A 14,051-nucleotide genomic window follows, 5' to 3' on the forward strand; every position below is an offset into this window, starting at 1 on the left:
CCGTCTACTGCCAGCTTAGGGCAAGCCGTAGGTCAGGGTGGATATAAATCATGATTATTTTTCAAAAAATCAACACAAAACAAAAAAATCTGATTTTTTTGGTTTTTATCAAATTTATTTTAAAAAGGATGCTTTTGGAGTAAAAATCTATCTAAAAGATAGTTTTCAATTTAAGATACATGAATAATTTAGTTTATTCAGCATGAAATTGGGCTTAGTTATGTAGCATGAGGCTGTATAGTCTGCAATATTTAAATTTTGGTGAAATCATTCAGCCTGGGTTCACACTATAGCAATGCAGGAACCAGCGCAATTCCAGTGGCCCTCTGCAAACCGCTGCGGGTGTCAATACAATGTTAATGACACCCCCAGATCAGTTCACAGATCCTGTGAATTCAGAAGGAATCGGATCACATGGGTGTGAACACCCATGTGATCCGATTCCAGTGTGGGGAAAAAAAAAAAAAAAAAAAAAAGTCCATGCACCTTTTTTTTGCAAATCCACTGAGAGTTTAGCCATACAACTGTATGGCTGTATTCGCATTGCACAGACATCTCATGTGATATGCACCAGCAATGCGGTGCGAACCACATGCAATATCGGTGTTCGCCTATGTGTGAACCCAGGCTCAATGAATCCAAGCTCTGCAAGCTGAGATAACTTGCACTGCATTGATGCATTTACACAATTTCACAGTAACCATGATATAAAACAAAGTTCAGGAATATTCCTTTATCCCACTGTTTTGCTATGGGATTAATGTCTGGAGACTGGCTAGTGTACACTACAAACTGTATGACTGAATCGGTTCCGATATCGCTGTTTTACTAACCTGACAGCTTATTATTCTAAATAGGAAACCATTTTGATTGCAAAGATTAAAGATTCTAACTACCAGCAAGAATAAGCCTTTACATTTAAAGAGCAGCTGTCATTTCAGATCCATCATGGCAGCGCCTGTTAGCGGGCATCCACTCGCCTGCTGCTGCCACGTCACTCACCTTGCTGTGTAAATGCCACATCACCAGCCATCCCATTAAAATGAATGGGACTGTCAGTGAGTCAACAGCGGGTCAGAGGAGGAGCCGCTGTGGGACAGAGATGACAGTTGCTCTTTAAAAAAATATGATTTAAATCGAGTTGATTTAAATAAAGCCTTTTTACTAGCGATTTAAAGCGACTTGATTTAAATCAAATCCACCCTGCCTTAGGTTATACAATTTCTTTCCTTCCACCACGGGTGGAAGGAATGAAAAATGCTCAATGCCCCCATCAACAGTCAGTGATGGTGTTATTTCTTCCCCACCACTATTGTATTCTGCCTTCCATGCTGGCAGAACTCAATGATCATTGCTAGTGGCTAAAGCCAACAGCAGCGATCACATGCAAAAAAATCTGACAGGCTGGTTGTACTGAAGTTGATCCAACCAGCCTAGATGGATCGAATTTTGGCCAGTCCCTGCTGAACTGGAGAAGATTCAAGTCATCTATGACCAGTTTAAATTTACAGACGCTTACAAAAAAAAAAAAAAAGTCCTGAAACAATGAAGTGAAAAAACAGCAGCAACTCACAGCGCACGATCTCTCTACTCTCTATTCAGGGGATTTTAGGTCATTTCTGATCATTTTCATTAATAAAACACTCTGGTTTGTATCAACACCATTTCTTGCAAAAAACAACCGCCTACAGAGAAAAGTTCTTTCTGCGATTGCCGCTCAGTTAATCCATTCACTACATTCTCTGTACAAAAAAAAAAAAAAAAAGACCATCAATAGTCGGCCTCACTAAAGGGGCCCAAAAGTGTATGCAAAGCCAAAGTGGATTGTGGAGTGGAGTCTGAACGGCCGAGGTGTAAGCGATGACGATCAAAAGCCTTCACAAGAATAACAAAACGCATTAATCATCAGATCATCGGACACTAAGCGAGTGTTGGGGGGGGGGGGGGGGGGATGGCTGCGCGGAAAGCCGAAAAGGAAAGGCGTGCTGATTTGCCAGAGACGTAAAAAATGTGCAAGACCAAAATAAATGTGTAAAACAGGAGTGCGCTAATGGATTCCAGCTGGGCCGGATTGTGTGCGACGGGCTCAGATTTCACACCGTTTTATGAAAAGTTTAATGTTCCGCCTCTCCCATGGGCACGCTGTCCTTGGAGTTAAAATGCCATAACCACATTCTGGCTGATCAGGGCCTCAGAAAGAAAATGTACATGATTTAGCACGGATCAGGGGTTGGGATCATGTGGACAACCTTTACAATGTATAGGGAGGACCCATACACAAGAGCTTAACTAGGAGTAGCCGTCTTATTCCTATTACATTTCTGCTATACGCAGTCGGTGCTGTAATGTTTAAAGAGGTTGTAAAGATAAAAATTTTTTCACCTTAATGCATTCTATGCATTAAGGTGAAAAAACTTTTGACAGTACCGCCGCCCCCAGCCCCCCCGTTTTACTTACCTGACGCCTCGAATCTTCGCTGCTCGTCCTCATTGCAGCTCAGCCTGGTCGCTGATTGGCTGCAGTGGATGGATTGAAAGCAGCGCAGCCATTGGCTCGCGCTGCTGTCAATCACATCCGATGATGCGGCGCGCCGGGGGGCGGGGCCGAGTGATACAGCGAGCGGCTATAGCCGCCGGCTGTATCACGGGAGCGCGCCCGCAAGCACTCACCACCATGCGAGGGAGCTCGCATTAAGGTGGTAAATGCTTGCGGGGAGGAGCTGAAACAGCCGCCGAGGGACCCCAGAAGACCAGGTTCGGGGCCACTCTGTGCAGAACGAGCTGCACAGTGAAGGTAAGTATGATATGTTTGTTATTTTAAAAAAAAAAAAAAAATTACCTTTACAACCCCTTTAACTATAAGAATAGAGGCGAATTCCTAAAAGTGTTTGTAAACTAATAATGTACTTCTCGATTTGTTCACTTTTGATATACAGTTGTGCTCATAAGTTTACATACCCTGGCAGAATTTATGATTTCTTGGCCATTTTTCAGAGAATATATATGATAACAAAACTTTTTTCGCTCATGGTTAGTGTTTGGCTGAAGCCACTTATTATCAGTCAAATGTGTTTACTCTTTTTAAATCATAATGACAACAGAAACTACTCAAATGACCCTGATGATTTTGGCCTGATAACATGCACACAAGTTGACACAAAGGGATTTGAATGGCTATTAAAGGTAACCATCCTCACCTGTGATCTGTTTGCTTGTAATTAGTGTGTGTGTATAAAAGGTCAATGAGTTTCTGGATTCCTGACAGACCCTTGCATCTTTCATTGAGTGCTGCACTGAGGTTTCTGGATTCTGAGTCATGGGGAAAGCAAAAGAATTGTCAAAGGATCTGCAGGAAAAGGTAGTTGAACTGTATAAAACAGGAAAGGGATATAAAAAGATATTCAAGGAATTGAGAATGCCAATCAGCAGTGTTCAAACTCTAATCAAGAAGTAGAAAATTAGGGGTTTTGTTGAAATAAAACCACGGTCAGGTAGACCAACTAAAACTTCAGCCACAACTGCCAGGAAAATTGTTTGGGATGCAAAGAAAACCCACAAATAACTTCAGGTGAAAACTTGATGTGACCGTTTCAAGATGCACAATAAGGAGGCACTTGAAGAAAGATGGGCTGCATGGTCGAGTCGCCAGAAGAAAGCCATTACTACGCAAATGCCACAAAGCATTCCGCTTACAATACGCCAAACAGCACAGAGACAAGCCTCAAACCTTCTGGCACAAAGTCATTTGGAGTGATAAAACCAAAATTAAGCTTTTTGGCCACAACCATAAATGCCACATTTGGAGACGAGTCAACAAGGCCTATGATGAAAGGTACAGAGGTGGATCGCTGATGTTTATGGGATGTGTGAGCTACAAAGGCACAGGGACATTTGGTCAAAATAGTTGGCAAGATGAATGCAGTATGTTATCAAAAAATACTGGAGGAATATTTGCATTTATCAGCCAGGAAGCTGCTCATGGGATGTACTTGGACATTCCAACATGACAATGATCCAAAACACAAGCCCAACTCAACCTGTCATTGGCTACAACAGAATAAAGTGAAGGTTCTGGAGTGGCCATCTCAGTCTCCTGACCACAATATCATTGAACCACTCTGGGGAGATCTCAAATGTGAAGTTCATGCAAGACAGCCCAAGAATTTACAGGAACTGGAGGATTTTTGCCAAGAGGAATGGACAGCTGTACCACCTGAGAAGATAAAGAGCCTCATCCACAAATACCACAAAAGATTTCAAGCTGTCATTGATGTTAAAGGGGGCAATACACAGTATTAAGAAATGGGGTATGCAAACTTTTGATCAGTGTCATTTGGGTAGTTTCTGTTGCCATTATGATTTAAAAAGAATAAACACAGTTGATTGATAATAAATGGCTTCAGCCAAACACTAAACATGAGTGAAAGAAACGTTTTTTGAGTTATCATTCATATTCTCTGAATAATGGCCAAGAAATCATAAATTCTTGCCAGGGTATGAGCACAACTGTACCATCAAAAGCATTTTTGTTACATCTGTTCAGTACGTTGGTTCCAAAAATCTTTTGCTCCTGCCAGAAATTCAGCAAGCTCATAAATTCCTGTACACTCTGCCTGTGCTGCACTGTTATCAGTCTTATCTGTTCTCTGTGGACTAAAGAACACCTGCTTTATGCTATGGAGAAGAGTGGGAAGTGTTCTACGGTCTTGTCCTTGAGCGACAACTCTGATTCTTACAATATCTACTTGAGGATCGTAGATATACTGTGGCAGATCGCGCCCCCCCTCCCCCACTTCAGATCATGTACATAATCTGCTTCTTCCGGGTAGGAGGCGCCCTGGCTGTGCTGCCATTTGGTGCAGCGCAAGCCGATCAGCGGGTCCCTGACAATGATTTATGGCCAGCACCCACTGACCGGCTGAGCGAATGACAGAAGAAAGCTCTGTGTTGGTTGACAACACAAAGCTCTCTTCTGTAAATTGCGATGCGACATTTTCTTTTTTTCTCCCTTTTTCCTCCCCCTCCACTGCCACATTTGGCACTTTTTTTTTGGGGGGGGAGCGGGTACCTGGTTTTGATAGGTACTCACTCCTACTTCCTGGCAAGATTGCTGCACTGTGATCTGCATCACGTCCGACCCCTCCTCCTCCCGCTGCCTTTTGGGACTCACACGACGAGACCATTCAGAAAGCGCAATGCGACTCACATATGCGCAGCAGGAAACCAGCAGTGAGGCCTGAAAGCTTCACTGCCGGTTTCCCTTACTTGCATACCAGCGCCTGCACCCGAAGCTGATGGACGAATCGGCTTGGGGTGCTGACAGCGCAAGATCGCTGGGCAGGAAGTGTCTTTATATATATATATATATATATATATATATATATATATATATATATATATATATATATATATATATTTTTTTTTTTTTTACAGGCTGGAACTCAGCTTTAACCCCTTCCCAGCCAGTGTCATTGTTACAGTGATCAGTGTTCATAATCTGCACTACCACTATATTAATGTCACTGGTGAGGTCAGTGGTAGTTAGTCAGTTCCTCCCCAATTGATTGCCTGCCACACTATTACAGCCCCATTATAAGTTGCTGATCACCGCCATTAGTAGTAGAAAAAAAAATTCCAGTACATATATATTTTTTAGGCTAACTTTCACATAAGCCAATATACACTTACTGGGATTTTTTTTTACCAGACATGTAGTAGAATACAGTTTGGCCTAAATTTATGACAAAATTAGATTTTTTTAAAACAATTTTATTGGATATGTTTTATATCAGAAAGTAAAATATACTTTTTTTTTTTCAAAACGGTTTGTCTTTTTTCATGTATAGCACAAAAAAAACCCTCAGTGGTGATCAGATACTATTAAAAGAAAGCTCTATTTGTGAATAGGAGATATAAATTTCATTTGGGTACAGTGTTACATGACCGCGCAATTGCTAGTTAAGTTAGCGCAGTTCTGAATAGCAAAAAACGGACTGGTCGCGAATGGGGTAAAATCTTCCGGAGCTAAAGTGGATATAAAGAGTTAGCATTGTCATCTAGGTCAGGAAGTGTGTTTTTTGCAGGATAGCCAGTTGAAAATGATATTAAAATTATATAAAAGAGACTATGACAAATAAACCAGCGTGGCTGGTAGAAGCAAATTCCCAAAGGCCAAGCCAAGACAGACATCAGGCACACATTCAAACCCAACACACCCACCTAAACAATGTCTTCTGGCCCAGCTTCAGTCATAGAATAGGATTGTCGGCTCACAAGTATGGCTCTGCTAGGCTAGGCAAGTTAGAGCAGCTGCAGAAAATGTTGAAAATTACAGAACCAGCTTACCACAGGGAAGGCAATAGCAATCAGACAGGACTGTCCAAACCTGTCCCACACACATGGCCTTGTCTCAGTCTGGCTGAAAGCAATCAATTATGTAAACCATAATGGAAAAATACCACTTTTCTAAAGCTACCAAAAATTAAGATTTTTACTCCTCGCACTCATGTCAACAGTACCCCGAACATAGGTTATTGCAAACATGATTGGCCAACGAATTTGGCTAGAAGTCTGCACAGAGCTCGAGGAGGAATTACAGGCATTCTCTGCTGCCACATGCGGCTCACAGCAGAGGTCCGCTGTGTCCCTGTTCACCATTTCAGGTTCAATTTCAGTCCGAATTCAGACCGGAAAACGGACCAAAAGATGCACAGGACCCCTTTGCGGAGCCGCAGCAGAGATATGTGAACCAGCTCCATAGAGAGCCAGTCACAATCTCCTACCATGTGAATTGGATGCGGGGAAACCGCAATTTGTCATGTAAAAATTAGTTATTAAAAAAATTAATTTATATATATATATATATATATATATATATATATATATATATATATATTTTATTGCACACACACCTTTACAATTGCTCTAACTGAACAAGCTGGATTCAGAAGCTGATTGGCTACCATACACAGCTTGCATGGCTCGCTCGTCTCCCCCCCCCCTTCCTGGCCTGACAGGCTGCGTGCTCAGATAAGGGTCTGGTATGGATTGGGCGGGCTCAAAATCCAGACCAAGGGGTTGGGTATGGGGGGGAACCCCACGTTTTTTTTTTCCTTCATTTTGGCGTAGGGTTCCCCCTCAAGATCCTTTCCAGACTCAAGGGGCCTGGTATAAATCTGGGGCACCCAACATAGTTTTATTTTTATTTTTTTTTATAAATTTTGCCATGAGGTTTCATCCATACCGGGACAAAGGAATTGTTTTGATTGGTCAAAGGAAAAGTCGCAATCATGCCAAAGTCAGATAGCTTTTATTAAAGTCGCATGGAAGTCAGACAAAGTCGCAAGTCAAAGTCAGATTGGAATTCGTGAGACTTCTGTTTCAGATCAGTGTGAACATCAGTGTGAAATCTGAGGCAGCTCTGCATAGAAATCAATCAGCTTCCAGGTTTTATTGCCAAAGCTTAATTGAACAAAACAGAAGTTAGAAGCTGATTGGTTACTATGCACATTTGCACCAGCTTCGGTGTGCATCAGTTTTAGTAAATCTCCCCTCTGCAAGGGGCATCACTAACCCAAAACAAGAAAAAACTGTGGGTCCATCCCATCTGGTCAAATGCCCCAAAGATCTTCTAGATTACCTCTAGAACACCCTGATACTCCTCAAACTCAGAGTGCTGTAATAGGCAAATTGTGAGCAAAGCTGGAATAGAATTGTAGCTGACCCCTCCCCAGGCGACCTAAAATTGGCTGCCAAATGTAAAGAGCAACTTCACTGGCCAACCAGAAAGTGGGCGTAATGAGAGAAGGTTGGCTGGAGTATGACCACACCTTTTTTTTTTTTTTAGGTAAGGACTCAAGCTATGTTTGCTGGTAATGCTGGTTCACAGGCAACAAGTCTATTTTAACAGGTTATCTTTGACCCCAAACACTTCAAAAATGATTTCCTTCACCATTATATTTGGCCAGGGTATTTGCAAGTTGCAACAATCTATGACGTAAGATAGTAAATATGTATTGTTAAAAAACTAAATACATTATATTATTGGTATGTTGGGTCCCTAAAGTGCTCTATTACATTTTCAATTTAGTAAATGCACTTAGCAGTCTAATGCCCCGTACACACGATCCGAAAGTCGTACGTAAAATGCCGCATTCGAAACGATCGTACGATAATCGGATCGTTAGTACAGAGCTTTCGAGAGCCGATCAGGACAGTTCATCCGATATTATTCTATCGGACATGCACGGAAATTTTTTCCGTACGATGCCAGATCGTACGATTTTCGTTTAATCGGTACAGCTATCGTTCGAAAATGCAATACAAATGCATTGCAACACATGACATCGCTTCCGAATTTTTATTCTGTCGTACGGGAATTTTCGGGACTTTAGTAAACTCATCAGATTCGATGTGAGATTAGCATGCAAACAAAAACGGACGATCATTCGTCCGATATTCGGATCGTGTGTATGGGGCTTAAGTAATGGGGGCCCTTGCTGACTTCTAACTCGTTTGGCACGCGGATATGTTTGAGTTTTACAAGCCTACTCTAGAGTACATATAGACTCCACTAAGGCTACAGGTTGTGTTTTCAGACAGCCCAGCTGGGTCACATCTGGGCAGATTGGAACACCCCAAAAATTGAAGATGGGGGGGTCAACACCCCTATACACCCTTCTACAGTGAGTTTTATTGGACAGCAATTAAAAATGGACCATAGCTTAGATTTGGAAAATTGATTCTTAGGGTTCATTTCATAAATGTAAACCCCCCCCCCACCCCCAATCCTAAAAACATGGATGTACCTTTTAAGATTTGAATGAATAGCAAACTGCTCAGATTTATGAAGGTGTCAGGTGTGAATCACTGAACTCGAGCTATTAGTGCATTCGAATAAAGCAATAATGGTTACGGCTGTGTAAACAGTATTCCACCTAAGATGCTCATAACTTAATTGCTGTGAGGTTGGCTGATTATGAGAACAATAAGCAGCAAGCGGGACTGGGCACAGTGCGCTCTCTGATAATTATCTGTGTGGCAGGCAGGATTTATGGCGCTGCATGATGTATTCTCCGTCCTTTTCCCCCGGCAGAGGTGAAGGGCGATCTATAAAAGCTGTCATTAATGCTGAGCCAAAACCTGTTATGTCTCCTTTCTCCGCCACCATACCAGCTGCGCTCCTCTTGCCCACAACCATATTCTGCGCAAGAAATCAGGACTGGAGGACTGTCCCCCCCCCGTCTTAAAAAAAAACCTTGCGATGCAATAAAGACTTGGGCTGCCATACATGACACTTTTTCATTCAACCAGTGGGTCGAATGAGAAAAAAAAAAAAAAAAAAAAAAAAAGGAAAAAAACACACACACACTTGATTCCCTACTGCAGCACTATTGTATTCTGATGGACGGAGACTTCCTCACCGCCAGAATACATTGATCAGCACTGTCAGCTATAGCCAGCAGCGCTAATCAAGAGAACATTTTTGCACACCTCTAAACCTAGCACCAACTCATTTTTACTCTATATACAGAGTGGGGAAACATTAAACATTTTCTACAGGTTTTTATCGGAGGCTGTGACCCCACTAAGGTGATTTTTCCCTTATGGCGTGTACACACGGCCGGACTTTTCGACCAAACTTGTCTGACGGAACAAACCCGTCAGAAAATTCAACGGTGTGTGGGCTTCAGCGGACCTTTTCTGTCGAAAATGTGACGAACTTTAGATTTAGAACATGTTTCAAATCTTTCCGACGGACTCGAGTCCAGTCAAAAAATCAGTTCGTCTGTACGCTAGTCCAGCTATTGGCTACTGGCTATGAACTTCCTTATTCTAGTCCAGTCGTACGTCATCACGGTCGAATCCGTCGGACTTTGAAGTCAGTGGAGACTGGGCAGACTGGTTTGAGGTCATAAAAAGCCCAACAGTAACTCAAATACCCACTCGTTACAACTAAGGTATGCAGAATACCATCTCTGAATGCACAACATATCGATCCTTGAAGCAGATGGGCTACAGCAGCAGAAGACCACACTGGGTGCCACACCTGTGAGCTAAGAACAGAAAACTGAGGCTACAATTTGCACAGGCTCATCAAAATTGGACAATAGTAGATTGGAAAAATGTTGCCTGGTCTAATGAGTCGATTTCAGCTGTGAAATTCAGATGGTAGGGTCAGAATTTGGTGTAAACAACATGAAATCATGGATCCATCCTGCCTTGTATCAACAGTTCAGGCTGGTGGTGGTGGTGTAATGGTGTGGGGGGATATTTTCTTGGCACACTTTGGGCCACTTAGTACCAATTGAGCATCGTTTAAACGCCACGGCCTACCTGAGTATTTGATGGCTCCTTCCAGCAGGATAATGCACCATGTCACAAAGCTCCAATCATCTCACCACTGGTTTCTTGAACATGACAATGAGGTCACTGTACTCCAATGGCCTCCACACTCACCAGATCTCAATCCAATAGAGCACCTTTGGGATGTGGTGGAACTGGAGGTTTGCATCATGGATGTGCAGCCGACAAATCTGCAGCAACTGCGTGATGTTATGTCAATATGGACCAAAACCTCTCAGGAATCTATGCCACGAAGAATTAAGGCAGTTCTGAAGGCAAAAGGGGGTCCAACTCAGTACTAGCAAGGTGTACCTAATAAAGTGGCCGGTGAGTGTATCTGCCCTTTTACAGTGAGCTTTTCATGCCCATCAATATGTACCAGCCAACATTGCAGGCACATTCTGGTCTTTGGATCAGTTCCCTTTATGCCCTAGAAGAACCTTGGATCTCAGGCTGTATACAAGGCCACAACCAATCTGCAGGCAAACAGTTATTTGTGAATGCACTTTACCAGCAATACATTTCAGAGTATCTGTTCCTTCATTAAGATTTGGGAGTGACGCTATCCCTAACCTTATTTAATGTGGCTGAGCGCATTACAACTTGGAGTTCTCTTCATCTTATCCCAGTGAAATGATGTACATCCGCCAGCTCTCTGTCTGAATGATAGGCTGTTGAGAATTTAGATCTTAGGATATGTGGGTTTGCCCACTGTACCCATATGTTTATATGTGCCTGACTTAATGGATTATTTATTTAATAAAGCCATTTGGGTATACACAGGTGCGATTTGTTAATTTGCTGTTTAAAGCCGTGTACACACGACCAGACTTTTTGACCGGACTGGTCTGACGGAACGAATCCGACGGACAATCCGACCGTGTGTGGGTTTCATCGGACCTTCAGCGGACTTTTTCTGTCGAAAATCAGACGGACTTTAGATTTGGAACATGTTTCAAATCTTTCAGACAGACCCAAGTCCAGTCAAAAAATCCATTCGTCTGTATGGTAGTCTGACGGACAAAAAAAGGAAACTAGGGCAGCTATTGGCTACTGGCTATGAACTTCCTTATTCTAGTCCCTTCGTACGTCATCACGTTCAAACCAACGGACTTTAGTCCGCTCATGTGTGGGCAAGTCCGGTCATTCGAAAGTCCGTCGTAACTCCGTCGAAAGTCCGTCGGATCTTTGATGCTGAAAAATCCACTTGTGTGTACACGGCATTAGGCCTCTTCCACGCGGGGGAGGCTGTTTGAGTCCACCTGCTCAGCGGGGAATCTGTCCGCTGATCCCTGCTGAGCAGGTAGATGGCTGGACCATCTCCGCTCCGCTCATGCAGAGCACACACAGCCTGCTGTCCTCTATGGGTGTTCGGATGTAAACCAACCACCTGTCCATTTACACCTGACTGCCATCCAATCCACCAGACAGATGGGGAACGGATCCCCATTTGTCTGTTTTTAGCAGATAGGATCGGATGTCGGTGGGTGTCAATGGACACATGTCCATTGACACCCATCGCTCCATAGAGGGTCCAATCGGGTCCACCTGAAAAACTTGCTAGAACACAGAGCTAGAAACACTATATCACATGCAACTCTGGGCTGTGTGCTACTGCCCTACCTCCTGCCTGATCCCTGGTCCACTACATGAGTGCATTCTATCCAACATCAATTTATAGACTGTGTGAGAGATTCACTTAAAGCGGGGTTCCACCCAAATTTTGAACATTATCTCTATGCATTCTCTTACTTGCCTAGATGCTGACATGCTGTGTAAAAAAATTTAAATCGTCGTAATTACCTTTTTTATTCTAATCTTCTTTGCACTTCCTGGTTTTCCTCCCATGGGAGTAGGCGTGTTTCTAGCCTCTCCCAGACCTCCCACAGTCCCCTGGGAGCTAGTCTCAGGCCTCCCAGCATGCATTGTGCAACAGCGTCATCACAACATCTCGGTGAATGCTGGGAGCACAGCATTCACCACATCCAGGAAATACATGCTTGTGGGCTTCAAATGCCCACAATGAAGATGGAAACCGCCTTCAGTGAATTTTATAAGTTATTCTTTACAATGAAATCGGACACAGGCGGACTTATTACACAGAACATGTGAGTAGATAATCATGAGAAGAAAAGTTTGTGAATGAACTCCAAAAAAAAAAAAAAAAAAAAACGATAGATAGGTGGACCCCCGCTTTAAAGCCAAACTCCATCTAAGGCCATCTGCTGTCCCCTGCATATGCACCTGAAGTTGGGACATCATGTTGTTCTAGTCTCACTATACAATGCAGGAAGTGGAACTAAACCCCCCCTATCCTTTACAGCCAAGAAAGCTGCCATGTTAGCTTTGGTTTTACCTGCATTTGCCATGGAGCTGAACATGTGATGGCTTGACACGTTTAGGCATGTCAAGCATTTGGGAGTCCATTTATTCCATTGGCCAGAATATTAATGTATTCTGTCCATTTGCTAAACACATCTAGCATTTAGGCGCGTTCAGCATTCTTTCTGCCAAAATGCTCCTTTCCTGAACTTGCACGTGACAGGGTTTTTTTGGGCTTCTAAACACCTGTAAACACCTATATGTTAGGCTAACATAGAAGGCCGTTTAGAGGCAGACAAAAAATGTAAAAAACCTGTATAAGTGGTGTTTTTGACGTTCAGTGTGCATAAGCCGTTAAATTAAAATGGTTCTAAAGGATGAAGGTGTTTTACCTTCAAGCATTCTATGCATAAAGGTAAAAGAAAATGGAGTGTGCAGCAGCCTCTCTCAGCCCCCCAATACTTACCTGAGCCCAATCTCGATCTAGCTTTGTGCACTAGAGCAGCGTCTTTCCTGGGTCTCTCCCTCATTGGCTGAGATGCAGCAGCAGCAGGAGCCATTGGTTCCTGCTGCTGTCAATCACAGCCAATGAGAAGAGAGCAGGGGGGTGGGACTGAGCTGAGCTGTGTCTTATGAACACAGAGCAGGGTTCGGGAATGAGCACACAAGAATGCCCCCACAGCAAGTGGCTTGCTATGGAGGCATTGGCAAAGGGTCGGAGCTAGGGGTGCTGACAGGGGACCCCAGAGGAGGAGGATCGGGGTTGCTCTGTGCAAAATTACTGCACAGAGCAGTTAAAAATGCCATGTTTGTTATTTTTTTAAATTTCCTTTACAAACATTTTAAATAAAAAAGCGTGCATAAAATCAAAGCTTTAAAAAGTATTCATTAGTTACTTTGTTCAGTTTAGCTAGCTGCTCTTAAAAATTATTCAGTCCATTTAAAAAGGAAAAATTAAATATTGGAGAGCTCACCTTCTTCAGTGTTCCAGCCCGAGTGCCCACAAAGACCACAGAATGCCCATCGTAGCTGTATGCTGCCACGCTAGCCATGCCATCGGTTTTCTCTTCAAACAACGGAAGACCTTCGATCACCTTCAGGCCACCAATGGGCTGATTTAGAGCCAGGCCACAGAATGCTTCATGAATATGGATAGGCTGAAAGAGAAAAAAGTGACAACATTATACTCGGCACCCTAGACAGCAGCATATCATCGCCAAGGTTTGTGTGTTAATCCTAATGCAACAGACCGTGGTTTTATTAAAATGGATTCTACAGGATTCTGCAAGCTAGCAGACTTGAGTGCTGGGGAATTTTGTGCAGAGTGTTTACCGTGAAATGCCTACATGCTTTTTCCTTTGCTGGACTTAACCTGTGATCTATGCT

General features: G+C 43.1%; 1 protein-coding gene across 3 annotated transcripts in view; it reads right to left on the reverse strand.

The window, feature by feature from the left end:
• Nucleotides 1–14,051, reverse strand: part of PLXNA3 (plexin A3) — a 233,310-nt gene that overhangs the window by 125,367 nt on the left and 93,892 nt on the right. For all 3 annotated transcript variants that reach the window (XM_073599797.1, XM_073599798.1, XM_073599800.1), the window contains exon 3: nucleotides 13,640–13,822. In XM_073599797.1, coding sequence (XP_073455898.1) covers nucleotides 13,640–13,822 — 183 coding nt within the window. The remainder of the gene's footprint in view (nucleotides 1–13,639; nucleotides 13,823–14,051) is intronic.

The sequence above is a fragment of the Aquarana catesbeiana genome, linkage group LG09, assembly GCF_042186555.1.
Source record: "Aquarana catesbeiana isolate 2022-GZ linkage group LG09, ASM4218655v1, whole genome shotgun sequence".
NCBI classification, from domain to species: Eukaryota; Metazoa; Chordata; class Amphibia; order Anura; family Ranidae; genus Aquarana; species Aquarana catesbeiana.